We start from the raw sequence: 25,898 nt of genomic DNA, 5'->3' as shown, positions 1-25,898 counted from the left end.
AAAGATGGAGTACATTGTAACCTTATTTTATTGATAAAGAACAAATAGAAAAAGTTTAAGGGTGTCTTCATACATGGCAAGTTCCACGCTGATAGTTTCTTGCAAACCCACTGCGATACTCAGTAACATTATACTCTATGGATCTGCATTTTTGCAGCCGATCTGAAAGACATATTTAATGGATTCTCTGCTGGTAAAAATAATAAACATCTAATGCTTACCTGTCCGGGCTCCCTGTGTGCACTACTGCTTCAGTCTCCAGGTCCCTGCTCACTGATGGATAGATAGATAGATAGATAGATAGATAGATAGATAGATAGATAGATAGATAGATAGATAGATAGATAGAGATAGATAATAAACAGATAGCTAGATAGATACTGTAGATGATAGATAGATAGGAGATAGATAGATAATAGATAATAGATAGATAGATAGATAGATAGATAGATAGATAGATAGATAGATAGATAGATAGGAGACAGATAGATAGCTTGAAAAAGGACTCATTGCGAGTTTGAAACGTTGCGGTTTTGGGCGAATAAATCACCATTTTTTTCACTACTTTTGAGTGCCACAGTGATTCTCATATTGTAGATAGATAGATAGATAGATAGATAGATAGATAGATAGATGATAGATAGATAGCAGATAGATAGATAAGGATAGATAGATAGATAGACAGATAAGAGATAGATAGATAGATAGATAGATAGATAGATAGATAGATAGATAGATAGATAGCAGATAGATAGATAGATAGATAGATAGGAGATAGATAGCAGATAGATAGATAGATAGATAGATAGATAGATAGGAGATAGACTGATAGATAGATAGATAGATAGATAGATAGATAGATAGATAGGAGATAGATAGATAGATAGATAGGAGATAGATAGATAGATAGATAGATAGATAGATAGAAGATAGATAGATAGATAGATAGATAGATAGGAGATAGATAGATAGGAGATAGATAGATAGGAGATAGATAGATAGATAGATAGATAGATAGGAGATAGATAGATAGATAGATAGATAGATAGATAGATAGATAGGAGATAGATAGATAGGAGATAGATAGGAGATAGATAGATAGGAGATAGATAGATAGATAGATAGATAGATAGATAGATAGATAGGAGATAGATAGATAGATAGATAGATAGATAGATAGATAGATAATAGATAGATAGGAGATAGATAGATAGATAGATAGATAGATAGATAGATAGATAGGAGATAGATAGATAGATAGATAGATAGATAGATAGATAGGAGATAGATAGATAGGAGATAGATAGATAGATAGATAGATAGATAGGAGATAGATAGATAGATAGGAGATAGATAGATAGATAGATAGATAGATAGATAGATAGATAGATAGATAGATAGGAGATAGATAGGAGATAGATAGATAGATTGATTTAAAAGAGCCCTGAACAGTGTTCTTACACCCACAGATTGCTTTGGGTCAAACATATCATCACATAGGACTATAGTCCAGGTGCTGTTTTATATGTTATAGACAATCTAGTACAACTCTATCTCTTTTCACTTCCATAGCCAGAAAACCTGTTACTGGCTTCTAAGCTAAAAGGTGCAGCTGTCAAATTGGCGGATTTCGGGCTGGCTATTGAGGTGGAGGGTGAACAGCAGGCATGGTTTGGTAAGTACTTTAAAAGAACTATCAGAGTTAGGGCCCTATTCCACCAGACGATTATCGTTCAGATTATCGTTAAATTGTTCGAATCTAAACGATAATCGTTCGGTTGAAATGCAGTTAACGATTAACGGCCAAACGAGAAATCGTTGATCGCTTTATAAGACCTGGACCTATTTTTATCGTTGCTCGTTCGCAAAACGTTCGCAAATCGTTCGCATTGAATAAGACATCGTTCGGTCATTCGCAATAGATACAAACGCAATAGCGAATAAATAGCGAAGAAAAAACTATCGCAATTAGGATCATAAGTAACGATTATCGTTGCATGGAAATGAGTGAACGTTTTCAGGTCTTTCGCAATAGCGGTCGTTTAAAATCTTAATCGTTAACGATTATGCAAACAATAATCGTCCGGTGGAATAGGGCCCTTGGATTCTAAAAAGAACAGACAAACCATCAGCCTAATGATTTTACTTGACATAGTGATCACATCTGAATCTTGAGTTGTAAAATCTTCCTCGTAACAATGGATCTGTCAACTGGAAATGTAAAGTGAATTATCACCTCTTTTAATAATTTTTAGGCCCAAGACTGATTTATTCTGCCCTTACTTTTTTTAGTATTGAGTATCCAACCATGTAAAGATATTAAGTTATATGATAAAAGTGTGCCTGCAGTCACCACCATAGGGCACTTAGTCGCTTATTGTATAGTGTTTTATTACTGTTTAAAACCAAAGCGGTATCAGTGCTAGGTGTCTTTAGTTCGTGAGATTAGAAGGTGTTCCAGAGTTTGGGACACCTCTAAACGATGTGCCAACATTTTATGACTTGAGAAAACCTCATTAATGTATAAACAGTATGCAGTAGGCTCCTAAGCTCCCCCTAGTGGTGGTTGAATATAGCCAGAATTAAATCAATTAATGGGTTTGTTTGGAGGACTTCTTTTTCTGGGGGAAAATATACAGATTAGAAACTGTACTCAGTTGCCCTAACCCCTTCCAGGCTGAAGGTTCCTGGTCCTGCTGTACAACACTTTCTGGTTTCAGTGTTGACACATGGACAGGTCACCATTGTGGTCACTGATTGGCTGTACAGGCACTTACTAACCAAGACCAGACAATGCTGTGTAGCAGAACCAGCTCATGTGGGGCAGGAGGGCAAGGGATCAGGGCAGATAAGTACACTTTTTTTGTTTGTTTTTTACCCCAGGACTAGAATGATTATAATTTCTGTGTCTATATTACTAAAACTATTTTATACAATTAATTTAAATTATTATTAGGATTTAAGAAAAAATAAATACATTTCTGTAAATCACTTTTAACACGTATGAAATTTAGCAACCTGACAGGTCAGGACAAACCGTTTACTGAGGACATTGAACATACTGGTCATGGATTTTCCGCCATCACTGGAACGTTTGTAAACCCATTTGCATCATTACAATTAGTTGTGTCATTTATGGGACAAATTGAAATGATTATTTCGATGAAACTGATGTGACGGTGGCCAGCCTGAGTAATCCAGCTGAACCTCCTCAGTTCTCTGATCGGTAATCACATCAGACAAAAGACGCTAACAGGGAAGGAGAAGGGAATTTACAATGAGGAATATAATTGCATATTTACACACTTCTGAATTTTTAAAAATAATTGGAGTTTTCATACTGAATTGGGCAAAATAATTCAACCTGTCAGGTGATTCGGCATGTTTTCTACCGCTGACAGTTTCTCTCTCATTCTCAATGCTTAAAGAAGTGTTTCTGAATTAGAAAAACAAAGCTGATCCCTATTTATACTTGCTCAGAGAGTGTTTTTAACGTAGCCCTCTCCCACCTTCTCTAATACTGGATATAACCTATGAAAGGGTCACTGCCCTGATACCATGCCGCATGCTCTCTCAACGTGAAGAGATGCAGCTCATGCCGGGTTACAGAGGCTGCAAGTTCTGTCAAGTTCCGTGCATGAGCCCTATCATTTAGAATAGGGCTTGTGCCCAGAACTCAAAGAACATGGGATATTTGCCTCAATAACCTGATTTCCTGGTGTGAGCTGCGTCTGTCCATGCACATCTGTGGAGAGCAAGCAATATGGTATGACGACAGTGGCTTTTGCTGCAAGTCTGTCAAGTTCCGTGCATGAGCCCTATCATTTAGAATAGGGCTTGTGCACAGAACTCAACGAACATGGGATATTTACCTCAATAACCTGATTCCCTGGTGTGAGCTGCGTCTGTCCGTACATATCTGTGGAGAGCACGCAATATGGTATCACAACAGTGTCCCTTTAAAAAAGCGTAAGGAAGCAGACAAGTATTTATGTAAATATGTCATGACCAGGGCTTGGGCAGCCCTACAGTTTCCAACACAGCCATTGGTGGTAGCAGAGGGGCTGTGTCGCCCCTTACTTTTCAGTCAATAGTCCCAGAACACCATTTTATTTCAGAAACAAAAAGGAAAAATGAATATCTGAATACCCCAATAAACAATTGGTGTGGGGGTCTAACTTTTAGGTTATGTCCGGAACATAGTCCCCATATTGGCTCAAGATGCAAAAATGTCTGCGAACCTTTGCCATATTGGATCAAGGGCATGTTTTTCCCAATAGGAAGGTGGTCATGAAGCATATCAAAGAAGACCACGATTATCTAAGAAATCAATTCTCTTGGTGTGGTTTGAACTGGAAAACCCAGTGAACACGTGAAATAGCTGTGTATCACAGGGATTGTTCTTGTGTCTTTCTGTGTTGATAACTTTTGAACCACAAGATTGCAGCAATTCTCCTATATACTACTTTGCGACTACATGACCACCTTCCCATCGGAAAAACCTGCCCTAGATCCAATATATAGGCGATCGCAGCAGGAGGTCCCGAGATGCGGGTATTCCAAGATGCCCAGGCGATGGATCTGATGAAGAGGGTGACCTTTGAAACGCGTTATCCACAAATAAAACCTTCTAATTTGATACCACTACGCCTCCCATCATCTTCTTGAGCGGACCGCGGTACAAGCCATTCATTGCCTGGGCATCTTGGAATCCCTGCATGCCGAGACCTCCTGCTGTGATCTCCTTCATTCCTAGCTTCATTTACTGATTCTCTGGCGTTCCAGGGCGGGCAGCAGACGGCTACTACATCCCTGAGCTTGGCTCATAGCGCAACCGCCAGAGGTGAGAGGCTAAGTTAGCCATCTCATTTTTCCTTTTAAACTTGCAGATTCACACTTTTCAGCGATCCTAGATACAAAAAAAGCGGCTTTCAAGATGGCCACCATGTTCTGGACATAGTCAAAAAGATACACCCTGCACCCAAAACTTGCTGGGGTATTCAGATATGTAATTTCCCTTCCTTTTCTGAAATAAAAGGGGTTCCGGGGAAACATAAAATCTATCTATCTATCTATCTATCTATCTATCTATCTATCTATCTATCTATCTATCTATCTATCTTTAGCGGAATACCCCTTTAAGCTATGGTCCTTATTCCAGATCTGTTGTTGACATAATCTAAACTCAGAAGAGTAGCAGGGGAGATAATATGGATGCTGCCCAGTAAACATGGCAGAAGAAGATTTCTTTTTCTTCCCTCTCTGATTGTGGTTCACTACACAGTATATCAGTATCATGGCAAAAGAAGATATCGTGGTAACTACAAGTGGTATTTTTCCCATTTATTTTCTAAGATTGCTGAAGCTTAGAGCTCACACCTCTGAGAAATGCAAAAGGCGGCTGGTGACAGCAGATGTACAATTCACTATTTTTCCAAGTAATTATCTGTTAAAAGTGGAAAGTGATTGCTTTCAACATGCCGGAAAATTCAGGCTGAGCACTGGCAGTTCCCATTGGCATGTGTTTAAACCTTAGACCATGGAAACAGACCGCTCTGATCCTGACATCTTGAGTGTCTACTTGAGTGGCCAAATGGCACAATTACAAATGATTGAAATTACAGTACTATGCATTAGATCCGATGGGTTGTCCTGGCACTGGTCACATACATGTTCATGGTGGGCATGATTGGGTCAGATTACATTTTTGCATTATCCTTAAATATCGAATATTTAGCTGGTGTTTTAATGTATTTACTTACTTCTGTCTTTTTATCTCAGGATTTGCTGGAACACCAGGCTACCTCTCCCCAGAAGTGTTACGGAAAGACCCTTATGGAAAGGCCGTGGATCTATGGGCTTGTGGTAATGCACATAAATATTTCATTACATATTACATATATACATATATATTAATAATTTTTTTAAAAAAACATGGCCTAAGGTGGTGTAAAACTACTAATAAAAAAAGCAGTAATACTTACCCACCCCACTCCCTTGCAGATGCTATTCTGAGAGCTCCTAGTCTATGCCACTCATTTCTTCTTCCTGGTTTCAGGGACACATTGTCCCCACAAGAGCTGGCCATTGAGCCAATCACTGACTAAGGTGGGGCATCACTGCAGACAGTTATTGGCGGAGCAGGGAAATTCCTGTGGAGACACATAACAGAGACCTAGAATAAGAGTGGTAACTAGAGGGATTAGGGTAAGTAAGTATCACTTATTTTTTAGATGGCCCCAGCCATATATAAACATATTTTTATTCCTGGACAATACTTTTAAGTCCTCTGGAAGGTCTAAATCTGTTTTTTAAGGATATACCTACTTATAATTCACTCTTTTTTCCTTATTAATACTTTATTTTTTGCAAGCTCCCAACTACACCTTGTTCTTTATCATATTACAATCTACCTTCTATGGGATTTGTCTAGAGCAGAACAAGTCTTATGTTCAGTGATACCCTATGCATTACTTTCTGTTGTCTCCCACCCCCATATAGGGTATACAGTAAATAGCCATATCATACAGTATAATTCTAATATACAGTATAATTATAATCATCATATAGCGCCCAAATAACAGAACCATGTGTTGGTCAAATAACTTTTATACAGTTGTCTAAATAACAGTGCCGTACAATGAAGACACCACAATCTACTGCCAAAAAATAATTACAGAGTGCCTAAATAGCATTGTGCCACGTGCCAAGAATATACAGTGCTCAAATAATACCAATATTCAGTGACCAAAGAACAGCTCCATACATATAGTCATCTCATAACCGTATGATCCAATGCTTATTCATAGTCATGGGAGTCACAGTCCTCAAGTACCAGGTGCTCTCTGGTGTCCCCCTCCACATAGAAGGATGTTGCTGGATACAGCTATGGACCCTCTGACCCTTTTATCTCCTGATCCCTGTTTTTTTTTTTTCTTCCTTTTTTTGTTGTTTTTGGTTTTCAACAGGTGTAATTCTTTATATATTGCTTGTTGGTTACCCACCATTCTGGGATGAAGATCAGCACAGGCTGTACCAGCAGATCAAGGCTGGTGCTTACGACGTAAGTGAATCTGCAGATCTTCTCAGCATGGCAGATACGTAACTTGCATAGGTCCAGATGGATGAACATGGGCCTACACAGAGAACATTAGAGAGAAAAACGTTGCACCCCTTTCCCCCCTACTGTTTCGTTCCATCTGTTCTAAGCTTGTTTCTTCTACTTTCTTCTAGATAATAGAAATCTCAAGATGTTTTCACATTCTCTTGTTTTTTATGCGTCTGTGGTGAGGGAGATGAAACCAGTGGTGTAACTACCAACATAGCAGCTGCTATGGGGCCTGCCAATTCCGGAGGCTTGGTGTCCCACTTCTGCAGTGCACTGGGCCCCCTGAGTTGGTCAAGGGGGAAGGGAGGCCCAATCAAAAGATTTCCATGGGGCCCGCCATTTTTAGTTACGCCCCTGGATGAAACCTATGTAGGAATAAAGAATTTATAAAGAAAGACAATGATTTCCACCTAACGGGATTGTCCAGTGATAAAGCCTATTGTTAGCTGTGTAATAAATGAACATATATTTGTCAATAAACTTATTTTATTGACTTATTGTGCTCTTTCATGCTTTCCTTTTGCTTCTGGGTGCAAAGTGTCTCATCTGGTGTCTTTATTGGTCCACTTCCTGTCTAGTGTATATCATGTCACTGACTTCCGGTTCCTGCTAGACACTCTAGCTGGGATTTTAGTTAAAAGAAAAGTCCGGTGAAAATTTTTATTAAAGTATTGTATTGTCCCCCAAAAGTTATACAAATTACCAATATACACTTATTACAGGAAATACACATAAAGTACTTTTTTCCCTGCACTTACTACTGCATCAAGGCTTCACTTCCTGGCTAAAATGGTGATGTCACGACCCGACTCCCAGTGCTGTGCGGGCTGTGGCTGCTGGAGAGGAAGATGGCAGGGGGACACTGAGGGACACGTAGCAATGGGAGACACTGAGCATACCTCTGCCATTATCCTCTCCAGCAGCCACAGTCCGCACAGCTCTGGGAGTTGGGTCGTGACATCACCATTTTATCCAGGAAGTGAAGCATTGATGCAGTAGTAAGTGCACGGAAAAAAGCACTTTATGTGCATTTTTTGTAATAAGTGTATACTGATGATTTATATAACTTTTGGAGTTTAATAAATTACTTAATTACTTAATAAAAATTTCGCCGGACTTCTCCTTTAATACTATACTGACTATATCCCTGCCCACTGCACCAACAGGAGCCTTCTATATAGTATGAGGGGATAGAGCTGGCTGAATTACCAGCTAGAGTGTACAGCAGGAACAAGAAGTCTGTTACAGGATGTGCACTAGACAGGAAGTGAGGCAGTGGAAACAGTAGAGCAGACAGTTTGCTTCTAAAGCAAAAGGAAAGCTTGAAAGACCACAGAAAGGTAGTACATATCAAGGCCAAGATGCTACAGCATTCTCTGATACATACAATACATACCCTTGCAGTTAGTGGAAATGTATGTGCCTGTAGTAAACATACAGTATATGTTACGAATGTTACATACAAATCTATGTAATCAAACTCTATTTGCCAAACTCCTTAGTTTTCACCCTGTTAGAGCATATGAAAGACATGGAGGGATACAGCCTATGAACTAGAGCAAAATTTCAGCGCCCCCTATGGGAGACCCAGTGCAGCCCAAAGATAGAATGCACAAAGAGAGAAGATTTGTTTGAGGAAACTGTCCCTTTAATTCAGGACTCATTCGGATGAGTTGCTTCTAACTAGCATCCAGCGTAGACTAACAGATCCACATCAAAAAATAGAACGTGCTATAAATCTGCTATAGCGTTAACAGCGTCTTGTGCTGATGTATTCAGCTCAGCATTTTCGGCACCTCATTAACAACGTGTTACTTAAGAGCTGAGTTTTTGGTATAAAGTGTTTACAAATACAGATTAGTAGTGCTGAAGATCTGGTATGGCTCAATTGTCATTTCAATTGTGTTTACGTCTCAGCTGGGGGCCGAGCAAGGTCTGTTCAGGGGTTTCAAGTGTTCTTATGACCTTGAAAATTGTTATGACTTTTAAGTAACTTAGAAAGACGTGGAATTAAAATTGATTCTGGATCCTTTGTTCAGGATTAGTGTTCAGCGAACTTGCCGATGTGTTCAGGCAATGTTCTTCGAAGTCGAACGGTCGGCATTTCATTCCTGATAGCTGAAGAAGATGGATGGCATCCTAGGGCTGTCATGAAAACAGCCCTGTAACCACGGTTTCCAGGACTCCCTAGGGCGGCATCTAACTTCTGCAGCCGCCAGGAGTCAAATGCCCCTCATCAGTGTGGAGTAGGATTCTGGCTAGTGGGAGCAATGCCTAGTAAGTGCATGCAAAAGGACGCTGGTTGACCTCAGGGAGATCAACCAAAACACCGCAGAGACACCATCACATGTCTCGATGTCAGTGTATTCTAGAACATTGTCCCCTGGGAAATCAAATATGCAAAAGAACACCGCAGAGACACCATCACGTGTCTAGACTTTAGCGAACTAGCCAGACCTTCCTCCGGGAAGGAACAACCAAGCCAAGGAATGTTTCCTTGATTGGAGACATTCCTTGGCTTGGTTGTTCCTTCCCGGAGGAAGGTCTGGCTAGTTCACCGACGTTGAAACACGTGATGGTGTCTCTGCAGTGCGCTGTTGCATATTTATTTCCCAGGGGGCAATGTTCTAGAATACACTAACGTCGAGACACGTGATGGTGTTTTGGTTGATCTCCCTGAGGTCAACCAGCGTCCTTTTGCTACACTATTCAGGATCTCTTGCCTAGATTGGCTGCAAACAGAGTCTGTTAATTTGGAGGAGGGCACTTAGATCAGCTTTCGAGATTCGCTCATCTCATCGCTCATTTTGAGATGAGGTTCAGCAAATGTGGGTCCATCTCAATTCAAAGCATAGGTAAAGTTAGTGATTACTGGGGCCGATGGAAGAGGCGAATGGAGCACTAATAGTGAACTGGAGACTCATTGTGGACATGATGGTTTGTGGCCCATTCCATGTTTTGCTGTTAGGCCACGTGACTACTTGTTATGGCCCTAAGTAATCCCCATTACCCAACACTTCCATGGTTGAAGAAAATTAACGACAAAGGATACTGATCATTGGGTCTTATTGCCACTGCAAGTGATGCTAGGACCAGTGCAGTGTTTAGCTATCTTCATCAGACCAATAGATCAAGCAGAGGTGCTCATGTCCTACCACCACACTTTTCAAGGATTTAGAGGGTGTGGGCCTAGTTGTATCCAAACTCATAATTCATGGAAAAATGTCTTAAAGGGGTTATTCACCCAAAATAAAAATTCTTTTAAATCAACTGGTACCAGAAAGTGCCAGAGATTTGTAATTTACTTCTATTAAAAAATCTCAAGTCTTCCAGTACTTATCAGTTGCATGTATGTGGTAAGTGGTGTATTTTTTCCATTCTGAACAGCAGAAGAGGTTTCCTATGGGGATTTGCTACTACTCTGTACAGTTCCTGTCACAGACAGAGGTGACAGCAGAGAGCACTGTGTCAGACTGGAGAGAATACGCCACTTCCTGCAGAACATACAGCAGTTGATAAGTACTGGAAGACTTGAGATTTTTTAATAGAAGGAAATTACAAATCTCTGGCACTGTTTGACACTAGTTGATTTATAAAAATACATAAATAAACAAATAAAAATTGGTGAACAACCCCTTTACGGATTATCCTTGGTCTTTTCTCATGATTTATTAAAATAGTTATGGTTATGGTTATATAAGATGTATGTTGCTTTTGCAGTTTCCTTCCCCTGAGTGGGACACTGTAACTCCAGAAGCTAAAGATCTTATTAATAAGATGCTGACTATAAACCCTTCTAAAAGGATCACTGCGGCCGAAGCTCTGAAGCACCCATGGATCTCAGTAAGTGTCTACATGTCTTTCCTCCATGTTGCTGGCTTAGAAACGGATTTAGTCCATTATTATTATTATTATTATTATTATTATTATTATTACTATTATTATTATTATTATTTTAGCATCGCTCTACAGTGGCTTCCTGTATGCACAGACAGGAGACGGTGGATTGCTTGAAGAAGTTCAATGCCAGAAGGAAGCTGAAGGTAAGTGTTACCCTGAGTTCTTGTATAATGACGAAACCAATGGAAAAGATATTAATGGGAAGGATATACAAATCAGCTCTATGGTGTCATTTATTATGCTCCTTTAAGAAGCCTTAAAACATGACTGAGGATTTAATAGATTTAATAAACCAAGCAAGAGAACTTCCCAAAAAAGAGAAGTGACTTATCCCCTACGATCCTTATTCCCAGAATTCTTGTTGGAGCATTAATGGCCTATAAGACTCAACATACCTTTAGGTGTATTCCTCAAAGAGAAACCTTAACCTTACAATCCCTAAAAAACTGTCCTTAGTTATAGGCTTGAATATACAGGAGAGAAGCTGCTTCACTACCTAGGCTGATTTGCCATACAAACATCAAAATGGAAGGCCTGTCCTTGGGATAGAACATCAATATTAGATCAATGAAGGTCTGACGCACTGCACTTCCACAAGTCAGCGGATTAAAAGGCTTCTATATCTTGGAATCACCACATCTTTAGAATCACCATGTATCTCAGTGCATTGCATTGAGTGTGTTCTATGAAGAACCAATAAGGAGATTGGTTGGAAGTAATGCTAAAATTTGCCAGTAACAAAGTCCCATGTAGATGAGGTCAATGATAACAATGACGACTTGCTAAGAACTTAAAGGGGTATTCCACTCAAACATAACTTTTGATATGTTGCTGCCAATGGTGAGACTAACAATTAATTCTATACTTGTTATTATCTATTCAGTCTCCTTTCCCCAGTTCTGAGCTGCTGCTTTCTGTTAAATGCACAAAAATCTGCGTGTGAGCTTTTCTCACTGTCTCCCTCCTACCTTCTGAGACAGCTGATGTAAACAAGTCCCTAGCAGACTATATTTGCAACTTTGTAGCTTTTTTGTAATGCTGGGAGGATTAATCACCATGAGTTCATCAGCAACTTGACCTCAGATTAACCCTCCAAGAATTACAAAGAAGCTACAATGTTGTGTAGATACAGCCAGCCAGGGACTTGTTTACATCAGCCGTCTTACAAAAGAGGGGGGAGGAGGGGTACACAGAGAGAAAAGCTCATACACAGATTTTTGTGTCTTCAGCAGAAAGCAGCAGCTCAGAACTGAGGGATGGAGACTAAATACATAATAGCAAGTATGGAAGAAATTGTAAGTTTCACCATGGGCAGCAACATATCAAAAGTTATGTTTGAGTGGAATACCCCTTTAAGCCTTTGTTTATATCTGTATTATGATTTCCATTTATAAAGGGTGCCACACACTTTGGCAGATTTCTCACACTTTGGATGCCAAGAGCACTCAACAAACTCCATTGACTTCTAATGGGGCCCAATGGATACAGCAGTAAGCAGAAGAGATGCTCAGTAACAGAAAACAATATCAATGCTGCACTGTATGTCCTGTGACATTTACACTAATCCCGTCCATCTATTCCCTTTGATCTCTTCTTTATATGGTGAGTTCTAAATATGAACAGTGACCACGGAATCACAACACTGCACATCTGTAGATTTGGAAAAGCAGCACAGACTATTGTAGGTGGACTGTATTTACACTGGAACAGCTCCAGCAATGTCAGTAACAGTATCACTTATCATAGGAGCCTATAAATTATTATTCTGACAGTATGTAAGGTGGCTCAGACAGTCTGTCTCACCTCCTGTGGTTTATTCTAGAACAGACAGTCCTTCAAAACAGTCAAAGAAGGGATGAGAGATAGATAGATAGATAGATAGATAGATAGATAGATAGATAGATAGATAATAGATAGATAGATAGGAGATAGATAGATAGGAGATAGATAGATAGATAGATAGATAGATAGGAGATAGATAATAGATAGGAGATAGATAGATAGGAGATAGATAGATAGATAGGAGATAGATAGATAGATAGATAGATAGATAGATAGATAGATAGATAGATAGATTTACTTACTGTAAACCACACGACTCACACATCTAAGTCACCATCTACATGTTACACCGCTAAGGAGCACTGGTGCAAAGAGGGGAAATGGGAAAGGTTCATATACACCATCAAAATAAAAATAGCCCAGACATAAGGCACGGTATTCAGTATAATCTTCTGCCTAGTCTCTCAGGCATTGCCAGGATGATGACACTATGATATCCATATGTTTCATGTCTGTCATCAACTTTATACACCATAGATAATGGTCCAGCAGTCACATAGTTCTCCTGGTCTGTACAAGGTTGTTCTATGAGGGCCTCTTCAAGTGCTTTGTACTATATTAATCCTAAATAACATTTGTCTCTACTATAGGGTGCCATTCTGACCACAATGCTGGCAACTCGGAACTTCTCTGGTAAGTGATAACCCGCTTCATATGGAAATGTATGAACCTCGTTTGGTTTTTCTTTGCCTTAACAGTCATTTAAAGGAAACTCATGAGTATAAAAATTCACTTACAGTAAGCCTATGAGCATTATGTTATAGGACATGGATGAAATACATACAGCAGAGCCAATATTTTGTCATATAAATATTTTTACATTATGACCTTAAGAGCTCAGTAGGTGGTTCTACTGTGTTTCCCCCAAAAAAGACACCCTAACTACCCTACAACTAGCCTTAAGTAAGGCATCCCCCTGAAAATAAGGCACCCCCTACTCTAAAGTAGGGCACCCACCCCCCGAAAGTAAGGTCACCCACCGCCACCCAGGACTTACCTAATCCCCTCGTGGATCTTCATAGCTGGTGCCGCAGGCATACTGGTCCATGGCCCCCACGTCCTGGCGCACGCCGTCACACATCCCAATGCACAACACTGCCCGTCCCACCGGCACGTCCCACTGCTGTGCCCTCTTGTGAGTATTCTGGGGAGGTCCAGGGGATGTCTTATTTCTTTCCCCCTCAACCAGGGGGAAAGAAATAAGACATACTCCCAAAATAAGACATAGGGAGAGATTTATCAAATATGGTGTAAAGTGAAACTGTCTCATTTGCCCCTAGCAAATCAGATTTCACCTTTAATTTTCCAAAGAATCTGTGAGGAATGAGAAGTGGAATCTGATTGGTTGCTAGGGGCAACTGAGCCACTTACATTTTACACCATGTTTGATAAATCTCCCCTATAGTGCCTGTTTTTGAGCAAAAATTAATATAAGGCACTGTCTTATTTTGGGGGAAACACGGTATTCTGCATTTAAATAAGTCAGTTAATGAGTAAGCCCGCCTACTGGACTCTTAAGACCAAAATGACTATTTATACAGAATCTTTTCCCACATATATGTATATCAATCTGTTCGTCTCCTCCTGCCCTATAACATACTGCTGGTAGACTGAACATCTTCAATCCGGTGGATTTCCTTTAAAGGTGTGCTTTGTCCTATTCCGTATCCTATACGGGACCCCCATCTCCTTCCAAAATTCTAAAGAGTCACTCCTCCAAACTTTATCTTTACTATGCAAATTCTGATTTCCTATGTCACTAGATTTACTTCAACAGTCTTGAATACAGTGTTCAACTGCAGTAAAGCAAAACCTTATAATAGCTTAGCCATTTTCCTATTGGAGGCTGGAATCTCCAGACTTTACTCATGGTTCTGGAGTCACAGAGTTAAATATTTTACTATAAAATGTAGTATTTCACCCTCACAGTTTCTCTTTAACATTCTCTCCGGATTAGTAGGCTTTTAGGAATATTGCACACAGTGTTCCCTAAAAGAATCTGCTCTAATCTAACAGGAATCTGGCAATGACACTACCGTCAATGTACGGTGGGGCTGCGCTAGGTACCTGCATAGTAAATGCCTCTTATGGCGCATCAGTCTTTATCGTTGGTGTTGATTTAAAGGGCATAAAGTTAATGAAGTCATTTTATTACCTTTCTGTGATCTTTCATGCTTTCCTTCTGCTTCTGATACAGACTGTCTACTCTGTTCTCTTCCTTAGCCCGTCTTTTTGTCTAGTGTAACAGACTTCCTGTTCTTGCTGGACACTCTAGCCGGGAATTCAGCACACTTTTTTGCTCATTACCCCTTCACTACACGCACAGTAGGATGGAGAAATAGTTGGCTGAATTCCCAGCTAGAGTGTGCAATAGGAAAATAAAAGTTTTCCTGGATGAGTAAAAGACGGGAAGTTAGGGTATTAATGGTGCAGAGAAATTGCACCATAAGCAGAAGGATAGCATGAAAGATTGCCGAAAGGTAGCAAAATAACTTCAAATAACTAATATACAGTAGGCTTATGGATTAGAAAGTTGAAAATAAATGTTGTAATTGGAAAAGCCTTTTAATTTAGGAAATTATCTGTATGAGCAGAACTTTCCCGAGCCTCATCTTGTTTTAGGTGATGGATATTCTTCTTACAGAGTACAAGATTTCAAGTTCTCAGTACTCATAACAAGGCAGGATTAGTCATTCTCCTCTTATATGTGACAATCTATTGTAGGATCAGTCCCCTGTTAAGTACGGGAGGTGGTAGAAGTTAACACAATACTTCCTGCTTCCGAAATTCCTCTGCTGTTTTCTGTCCTCTCCTCCGAGAGGAATCCCTTTTGGAAGTGGTCCATGAAACTTGCTGGGACACACTTCAAGGATTTTATGGGGGAGTGAAAGATATAGAAAGACAACTGCTTATCGTGCACTTGTGCAGCTGTCTTCATGGGATACTTGACCATGGCATTATAGGGCTATTATTAGAGGAGAGGGAAGGCTGGGCATTCTGGGACACAGACTGGGAATATAGAAAGCCAACTACTCATAGAGATGCGTGTCATCTCCAGAAGAGCAGAGCTGTGTCTTACACTCTCCACGGGGAAGAAGCCTGATTTATAATGTGTCGGGACTCTTTGGAGCCATTAAAGACGACTTGGTTGGGTAGAAGAAGAAGGTCGTAAATTATTGTGATTATCAGAGAAGAATTTGTCTAGAGTTTAGTGAGGTTGTCTTGGTGGAAGAAGTCGGGACCACGTCTAAGGTGGCTAGGTAGATTTCACCAAGTAGCTCTCAGATGGTCACGGAAAGTAGATCTCCGAGGCATCGTTCTACATGGTGCACCTCTACTAGATGTCAGTAGTCATCAGAATCTCTCTACCTGAAGACAAAGCACAGCTCATCATGCTTCTCCTGATCTTCTGCATCCTCGTGGCACCCGGGCTGGGCCTTCTTACCGCCTACTTTTTCTTCCTAGGAGGCAAGAGTGGCAGTAACAAGAAGAACGATGGAGTTAAGGTAAGGGATTACCATCGATTAGGCCAAATTGCCAGTTTTCTAACCTTAGTTTTATTACAGCCTCGAAGTGTATTAAAGCTTAATGGAAAATGATAAATGATATTGTGTTTCTTTTATAATGTTGGAGTTTTGATGTCATTAAGTTTGTCACCTTATTATCAGAGACTGGCCTAGGAGTGTTTACATGACCCGGAACGCCTATAAATCTATTAATGTTCTTTTATTAGACCATGAAATAAAGAAGATGCCAAGACCAATTGTGTACAGATACCAATGAGTCTACCGGCAACCAGACATAAAAAGTTGGCTTGTTGTGAAGGTACTATGTCCAGGCTAAGACATTATTCACTGGATAGGCGATGACTAGCTGATCGTTAGGGAACCCAGTTCATTACAATAGATCAGAGTGAATGGAGTGGCAGTGCATGCTGAATGCTCATCCACCTCTCCATTCACTGCCTATAGGACTTCCAAATAGTGCCCAGCAATGTTTGGAACCATCACAGAGACTGGGGTGGAGCAGTGGCCAAACTTTCATGCTGCCACTCTATTGACTTGGGCGACCATTGACCTCCATTCTCGTGATCTCAGGTGTAGGTCCCAAAGGTTGAACCATCACCGATCAGCTAGTTATAAGGATAACCCCTGGGCATAGATTTGAGACGTAACCACTTTCTGAACTTTGTTTGGCGTTAAAGTTTATTCTACAAGTACAAAGCAATGATCAGTCTCTGCCTTGATCTGTGCCGTGTACTGGGATGCAGATGTGTTGCTAAACGACTCTGATGACTTTCCAAAATGCATTCATTTAGCATCTGTCACACTAGTTCATGTCAGGAAAAGGTACAAACAGGTTGGCAGAAAATGGTCTAAACTGGGCTCTAAAAACGTTTGCATATGATGAGTTTTAGTTGTACCTTTACATTGAGGCAAACTGTACCTAGGTGAACTGTCTTTTTTTTTAAACCCAGTGAGGTCAAACTATAGTTAAACAGTTTATAATGGTGAATTTTATGTTTTACAGAGATTAATATACCACCTATTCAGTGGCGTAGTTACCATAGAGGCAGGGTAGGCAGTTTCTATGGGGCCCGTGCAGGAGGGGGGCGCGGGGGAGAAGGTAAGAGAGTGTGTCCTTCTGCTTAACCCTTATGTACCACAGTGTGTAAGTGACCAATGTTTACTTACATGCTGCAACACACAAAAGGGTTAACAAGCAGAAGACAGAGATTTCTGCTTCACTGCACTGATAACTCCTGACCTCTGTTCTCCGGATGGCAATCAAGTTGGAAAGGAAAATGTGCAGAGCTCCATGCAGAGGTCTGGGGTTATCAGTGCTGGAGCAGTAAAGCAAATTGATAGATAGATAGATAGATATGTGCAGTGCTTTGTGTTGTGCGTAGGGGAGGGGGGCCCCTTTAAAATTTTTTGCTATGGGGCCCCGTGAATCCTAGCTACGCCCCTGCACCTTTTGTAAATAGAGTGATCTGTAGCTTGTCTATCTACTGGTATCACCTTTCACTGTAATCCTGTCTGTGATAATAAGGAGGAGACTGCAGGCCAGGAACAGGAAGTGTCAGTCTAAGGCTAGGCTTAGTGGCTAGAATAAAAACTGCAAGATTTAAAGGGAAACTAGAAGCATCTAACCTGTTGATATGTCCCTATAACACAAGAGGCACTGAAGATGAAAATAAGTTTCTTACCTTGATCTCTGGCGACGTTTTTGTGTACGTTGTAGTTAAATCCATATGCTAATGAGGCTGTTTTAGTGCACTGGGTCAGGACTACCGTGCACTGATCTGCCTCGGCCACACCGCCCCACTTAATGAATATTGGGATGGTGCTCTGCAGGGACATCACTTCATCACTTATGACTGCAGAGCAGCGGGTGAGCATTCATTAGAAGAGGTGGGCCAGCTGGGGCAGATCAGTGGAGTGAGGGTAGTCGTCCCATCCCCAGTGCACCAAATCGCCTTATTAGCATATGGATAAGGCTATGTTCACACAACGCAAGTTTCGCAGGAATAACGGCCGTTGTTAAAAACACATAGTATACACTCTGGCCGGGCCATTGAATAGCGGCCGCAAAAAACCCTGTCAGTGCACACTATGCAGCTCCGGCCGCTCGCTCCACAGTGTGCAGTGGGGAGTTCTGATATGGGCGCGCATGGAACTAAGCGGCGCTAAAGATCATCCGGCCTGTACTGCAGTACCGGACGGGATGATGTTTTCAGAGGCCGGCCGTTCCGTGATCCGGATGGGTCACGGAACAACCGGTCTCTTACAGTGTGTGAACATAGCCTTAAACTACAAAGTACACAAAACCTTGCCAAGTTTCAGGCTAAGTGCACACTACGTATGAGACCGGCCGTTCCTTAACCCCAGCCAGGTCACGGAACGGCCGGTCTCTGGCCGGATCATCACGGCCGGTACTTAAGTAATCTTTCCGGCCGCGGAGCTCTGATGCGGGCGCATCAGTGTGCGCCCGCATCAGAGCTTCCCATAGCCCACAGTGAGGCTGGAGCCGCTCGCTTCACTGTGTGAACTGACAGGTCTTTCTGCGGCCGGAATTCACCTGTCAGTTTTTTCCAGCGCCGCACAGATCCGCGCCGCACGATGTGTGTACGCTCCGGCCGGGATCCAATTGCACACAAGGTCTCAAGGTGAGAAACGTATCATCATCCTAAATGCCCTGTGTGCTATAGGGACATAACAGCAGGTTAGATGCTTCTGACCTGCTGATAGTTTCCCTTTAAGGATTATCCCATAGTATATAGTATATAGATAAAGTATATACTAGTATATATATATAGTTAAAAATATGTTTCAACAAAAATTTCCCTTTAAAGAGTACGTATAGCCAGCCCAAAAGAATTGAGCTTTAAGGAAGATCCTCTCCTGCCAGAGATATCTGGAAATGGTTTATATACTCCTCCCCTCTTCACTGAGAACACACACACATATATATATATATATATATATATATATATATATATATATATATATATATACACTCTCATCTACATGGACGATTTTAGGGTTGTGATCCTACTGAGTACATTGTTTTTGGCTGGTGGAAGAAAGATTAAAATACAGAATATCAAATTGTCACATTAGTGTGTGGGATTAGATGTAATCCGGTCTTTATTAGATCTGGGGGCTGATCTCATCTCTATGCAGTTATGTTATTTTTACCTCTCTGCAGTAATGAACTAATAGATGATTATTCTCCCTCCATAACCAGCAGTGACCTCATAGGACTGTGACAAATTAACAAGACATTTCATTTATTTATGGCTTATGCTTCAATCTAGCTATCTATGTTTTTTTTCCCACTTACTCTGTTTGTGTTGCTCACTTGTTAGGTGCCAGGTCTGTGCACAGATTTCTTCTTAAAAGAAGGATGTTACACTGTGAAAATACTTTTTTTTTTTTACTATGTACCATGAATAGCCTTAGGACCACCTAAGACCACCTTAAATCCCCGAACAGTTTATTTTTGGAGTTATTTGCAGCCTTGTTTTCCCTCTACCCTGAATAAAGTTGAGAACACTTTGTCCCATGCTCAAAATATTTATTGACTAATGATTATTTAGCCAACACCATCTTCCTTGGTTCCAGGTTAACAGGGTTTGCCAGTAAAGTTGAGAGAATTTTGAGAATAGGATTTCGGATAGGTCATCAATATTGGTGAAGTTTCAACACCAGACAACCCCCTGATCAGTTGTTTATTAGAACTTCCACTTAGGCATATACAAAGAATCGGAGTTGGAAGCAGAAGGCTTCTTACATTGTGTAGGGTGCAGCTCAGCTCCAACTAAAGTGAATGGTAGTTAAGCTGCAGTAACCCAAGATGGCCACTATACTACGTATGGAGCTGTCTGCTTCCAGCTCTGTTTCTCAATGTACGTGGGCACTGTGGTTCTGACAAACAGTTGATCGGCATTGGTCCTGATATTCATGGCCTTGAAAACAGGTCGTAAAGTTTTTACAGGAGACTAGAAATGGACTCCCTAGGGCAGCATCCAACTTCTCCAGCCACCGGTATTCAAATGCTGAACAATTGGACTCGAGTTGCGTTCAGCTTTACTGGAGACTCCCTTTAAACATACACTTTTTTTTTAGAATGTTATAACATGTTTTTAAAAAGAGAGTCACACACTTGGATTCTATATGGATACATAAAGAAAACTACACAGGTACACATTGTTAGGCCATGTTCACACAACTTAAGTTTTGAATCAATCACGGCCGTTGTTGCCGATTCGCAACAACGTCCATGATTAATTCAAAACTTACGTACACTGCAGGCTGAGGGAATCCTGGCCGAAGTGTATACACATGGGGGAGATTTATCAAACAAGGTGTAAAGAGACAGTTTCACTTTACACCAGTTTGATAAATATCCCCCATAGTATTTAATCTGTCCGGGATCCCTAGCGGCCGCACAAAAAAAAGTCATTTATTAAATAGCGGCCGCACAAGCCTGACAAGTCACACAATGGAGCGTGCGGCTCCGGCCACACGCTCCATTGTTGGCTATGGTAAATTGGTATGTGGGCGCACACGGGTGCGCCCGCATCCCAATTCAGCACAACAGAAGATCATCCGACTGGTACTGCAGTATCGGCTAAGATGATCTTCACAAACACCGGCCGGGTCACATAATGGCTGGTGTTTTACGCCATGTGAACATGGCCTAACACACATAAATTCTCATATATACATCATATATGTATACACACTGTTGCACAAACATATATACACAGTGAAACATTCACAGACGCATGTATACACTGTGACACATACTGTATACAAATACATCTATCATCAAACACACACACAAACTGTATATACAGTACACACCATATACCGCATTCAAAGGTAAAGGACGGGCATTATTGTTTAGGTATTTGTTGCCTTTTTTATGCTTCAGTACATTGTGAAGTGTTGTAATAGGTGTCGACAAATATCTTTCTAAAAGACACTGATGTGATAATTACAGATGGCGGTGATTTCATTGTGGTTGTCATTATACGCCTTTCACTGCAGTTATATTGTAAGATGGGCCTTAATGAGGGTTTTGTGTTTAGCGCTACAGTTCAGCACTGTACACCATCTGTTGCACATCCGCCACTCACACAGAATCTGAATGCAGCAATATACAGTCCGCTGAAAGATACTGTTATGCTATTTTATCTTTTTTTTTTTTTATGTTTTTCCCTTTTAAGGTTTTAAAATTTTTTTAATTATTTAGCTTACGATGTTATTGTTTTATTGCTTCGAAGTTTTATAAATGGTGACACACCAGGTTTCCAGTATATCTGTCTATGTGTTACACCTGTACCAATCCAGCTGTGACCGATGGGAGTTAACTACTGCTATAGTATCCTAACCTGCTGATCCTTACGGGGGACCTTACACAGAGGCGGGTCTTAAAGATGGTGCTGTGGTGTTTTTATGAAAGTGTTTGATCAATATGCAAATGTGGCCAATCCGTGTACCAGAGGTGGTACTCTATCCATCAATAGTGTTGAGCGGACTCTAATCATTTGACTCCCAGTATCTGGAGAAGTTGGATGCTGCCCTAGGGATTCATGGTAAACATGTATAATAGAATCACAGAATGGCTGCTGTCTGTGAAGTTTACTCTGGCTGGCTGCTGTTAACATCACTTCTTTTGAATTGGAAAATGGGCACATTGGGGTGTGCCTGCGTTCCAATTAACCATAGCAGACAATGTAAAGTACGGCCGCAGCTGAACTTTAAATTGTCTGCACAGTCTATTTTGTGCAGCCGCTATTCAGTGAATAGCGGCCGCACAAAATTGACATGTAAGTTTTCTGTGCGGCCGCATTGAATGCCGGACGAAGTGTATATAGTATGTATACACTCCGGACGGGATTCTATAGTAGTGAATGCAGTTGGCCAGTGTTTAATAAAAAATATGAACGAGGCCTAGGTTGTATAAGTGTCATTTGCATGTTTATAAAATATGGCGCACCAGACTGCCATATTAAGGGCACTATGTACCTCGGTGTAAGGCCTCCTATAGGATCTATCAGCAAGTTGGGTTTCCCTTTAAAGTGTCCTTGTCATTTTAAAAAACTTTTGTCATGTAACAAGGACAACATTTTTTATAGGTGAGTTTCTGGGTGTTCAGACCCCTTCCAATCATTGGAATGATCCTGGGGAAGCACTCGACTGTGCACTTCACTCTGTGGCCTTTTCTGTCTCGCTGCAGGAGAAAGGCTTCATAGACATACACTGGAGCCCATCTTCTTAGTGCTGAGTCATAGGGACCTGTCAGTATTTTTTTCAAATGACGAGGACCCTTTAAAGAGCAAATCCCCATCAGGCATTAAGACTACTAATTAGAGATGAGCGAACCTGGAGCATGCTTGAGTCCATCCGAACCCGAACTTTTGGCATTTGATTAGCGGTGGCTGCTGAAGTTGGATAAAGTCCTAAGGCTATGTGGAAAACATGGATATAGTCATTGGCTGTATCCGTGTTTTCCAGACAACCTTAGAGCTTTATCCAACTTCAGCAGCCCCCGCTAATCAAATGCCGAACGTTGGGGTTCGGATGGACTCGAACCCGGTTCGCTCATCTCTACTACTAATCAAATCTGAGTATCTAATACAGACTACAGTTTATGGTAGCATGCAGTCTGCAAATCTAGAATAAAAACTAACACCATCTGTAAAAACTAACACCATCTGTAATCAAAAGAAATTCCCCAAGCTGCCTTTTAATATTATCAGAGGCCAACTGGCTTTATTCTAATGATAGGAAATAGCTACTTAAAGCAAATACATCTGGTCTTCTATTTGAGGCGGCATGTGATAGAGGTAGAGATGCTGAGTTTGAGGATGTATAGTTTTCTATAGTTTGATAAAGTCATTTTGTGTATAAATCTGTTTAAAAGCTTTCAGAGAGAAAGCCTGTGAGTCCTGCTCCGCCTGCCCACACACAGTGATTGGCAGTTATGCATGAATGAGCTTGTCAATCACTCTGAGTGGGCGGGGCAAGCAGGACTCATAGGCTTTTGCCCAGACAAACTGATTTTTATAGAAAACCATTGAATCAAAGAATAGAAAACCATATATCCCCAAGTTCAGCATCTTGCCCTCTGTCACATTAGGGCACCTAAGAATTTCTGATAAGCAGGTACAAACATGGAGCAGCATTTAAAACCTTTGTATACTCGGAATAGAGAGGACTGTCTAGTTCATTCAACAATATAACGTTAAAAAAATTATATAAAGTGTTTGTAAGTATATACAAATAACAAAAATATTTATAATAGTTATCACCTGTCTAAGGCTGGGTTCACACTATGTTTTTGCAGTCCGTTTTTTTTTTTTTTTGCAGATGAAAAAACGGATGGAAGAACAGATGCATTTTTGTGCATCCATTTCGATCCGTTTTTTCCATTGACTTCCATTATTAAAAAAAAATATGGGTCAAACAGGATCCATTTTTGTTAACGTACACAAAAATAAGGTCAGCTACGTTTTTGTGTATGTTTAAAAAAAACAGATGCGTCTTGATCCATTTTTTTATACCAGGAGTCAATGGAAAAACAGATGCACACAAATTTTTCGGAAAAAGACGGATTGCAAAAACGTAGTGTGAACCCAGCCTAACTGCACCTAAGAAAATATAAGAAAAACTTTGAGCTGAAATGTTATAATATCTCTGTATAAGAGGTCTATAATCTGTGGCTCCCCAGTTGTTGCTTGTACCCACTACTCAGTGGCGTAGCCTCCATAGAGGCAGGGTAGGCAGTTGCTATAGGGCCCGTGCAGAAGGGAGACCCGGGGGAGAAGGTAAGACAGTGTGTCCTTCTGCTTAACCCCTTATGTACTGCAGTGTGTAAATGACCCAATGTTTACTTACATGCTGTAACACAAAAAAAGGGTTAACAAAGAGAAAACAGAGAACTCTCCTTCACTGCACTGATAACCCCTGACCTCCTGTTCTCCAGCTGGCAATCAAGTAGGAAAGGAAAATGTGCAGAGCTCCATGCAGAGGTCAGAGGTTATCAGTGCACCAGCAGTAAAGCTTATACTAGTGCAGAGGGGCCCCATAAAATTTTTTGCTATGGGGCCCGTGAATCCTAGCTACGCCGCCTGCCACCACCCCAGGCTGTCTGGGCATGCTGGACGTTATAGTTTTTATACCAGGTGGAGAGCCGCAGATTGCAGACAAATGTTCTATATAATGGATTGTGATTGTAATCTTATCCCTTCTTCACATTTGCTGTCATCACCAGGAGCCAATGACATCAATGAATCATGAGCGGCTTTGTTTTGAGTGATTATTTTTGCTTTCAGTCTTTCGAGATGGTTACTTGTAGTCAATGTGGATACCATCTGCACCTTATAAACCATTGGAGTATTAGACTTTTGACTACACTGACCTATGATGTCACCCCAGTTTTCTCTGCACAGGGGAGATGACTGTACTATGTCATCTTCATCAGGGGGATTTCGTGTAGGAACACCTGTTGATTATCATAATTCTAAGGACAGGTGACCAAAAAGAAACCCACAAAACAGTTTCCTGTCATCAGCTGCGCTCCTGCTGCACACTGTCCCACCCGCTTCTTCCCTACACTGCACACTGTATGACACGCTGGTGTGCTGCACTGCACTCTGCTCCACCTGCTGCCTTACTGCACTGTGCACTGCTCCATCTGCTGCCTTACTGCACTGTGCACTGCTCCATCTGCTGCTTTAATGCGCTGCATATACATTGCTGTAGCAAGGGATTCAATGACTTCAGCAGTTAGGCAGCATACCCCTTTTACCTAGGTTGTAGGAGCTGTTTAGCCTTCACATTGGTTGGCAATAGATAATGGGTAAGTTTGCTTAGAGCATACTGACATGTCATGTACTTACTCCCCCTTATTCTGTATTAGAGATTATAAAAGATATAGACAGTGCACGACCAGTGCTACCTATTGTCAGATGACCACTGGATAATAAGAAGGCAAGGATATAGCCAACTATGCACTGCAGGCTTAGTGCATACAGGTGGGAACTTAAAGGAGAAGTCCGGCAAAAATTTTAATTGAAGTATTGTATTGCCCCCCCCCCCCAAAAAAAAAAAAAAGTTATACAAACCACCAATATACACTTATTATGGGGAATGGTTATAAGGTGCTTTTTTCCCTGCACTTACTACTGCATCAAGGCTTTACTTTCTGGATAAAATGGTGATGTCACGACCCGACTCCCAGAGCTGTGCGGGTTGTGGCTGCTGGAGAGGATGATGGCAGGGGGATGCTGTCCCTCCAGTGTCCTGTGTCCCTCAGTGTCCCCCTGCCATCATCCTCTCCAGCAGCCACACCCCCCACAGCTCTGGGAGTCGAGTCGTGACATCACCATTGTATCCAGGAAGTGACATCACCATGTTTATCCAGGAAGTGACATCACCATTTTATCCAGAAAGTGAAGCCTTGATGCAGTAGGTAAGTGCAGGGAATCTATCCACTTTCTTTCTCTCTGAACTATGACCCTGCTGTGGCCTTG

The 25,898-nt window shown here is 41.1% G+C and overlaps 1 protein-coding gene across 6 annotated transcripts in view; it reads left to right on the top strand.

The window, feature by feature from the left end:
* The window catches only part of CAMK2A (calcium/calmodulin dependent protein kinase II alpha), a 155,965-nt gene that overhangs the window by 111,266 nt on the left and 18,801 nt on the right, over positions 1–25,898 (top strand). For 4 of the 6 annotated variants that reach the window (XM_069969139.1, XM_069969140.1, XM_069969138.1 and 1 more), the window contains 7 exons: positions 1,573–1,675; positions 5,782–5,865; positions 6,969–7,063; positions 10,829–10,951; positions 11,068–11,151; positions 13,441–13,483; positions 16,316–16,356. In XM_069969139.1, the coding sequence (XP_069825240.1) occupies positions 1,573–1,675; positions 5,782–5,865; positions 6,969–7,063; positions 10,829–10,951; positions 11,068–11,151; positions 13,441–13,483; positions 16,316–16,356 (573 nt within the window). The remainder of the gene's footprint in view (positions 1–1,572; positions 1,676–5,781; positions 5,866–6,968; positions 7,064–10,828; positions 10,952–11,067; positions 11,152–13,440; positions 13,484–16,315; positions 16,357–25,898) is intronic. The other 2 variants (XM_069969141.1, XM_069969142.1) reach the window with 2 other exon arrangements.

This window comes from Dendropsophus ebraccatus, chromosome 1, assembly GCF_027789765.1.
Source record: "Dendropsophus ebraccatus isolate aDenEbr1 chromosome 1, aDenEbr1.pat, whole genome shotgun sequence".
Taxonomy (NCBI): domain Eukaryota; kingdom Metazoa; phylum Chordata; class Amphibia; order Anura; family Hylidae; genus Dendropsophus; species Dendropsophus ebraccatus.
This window is presented reverse-complemented; position numbering and strand designations above follow the sequence as displayed.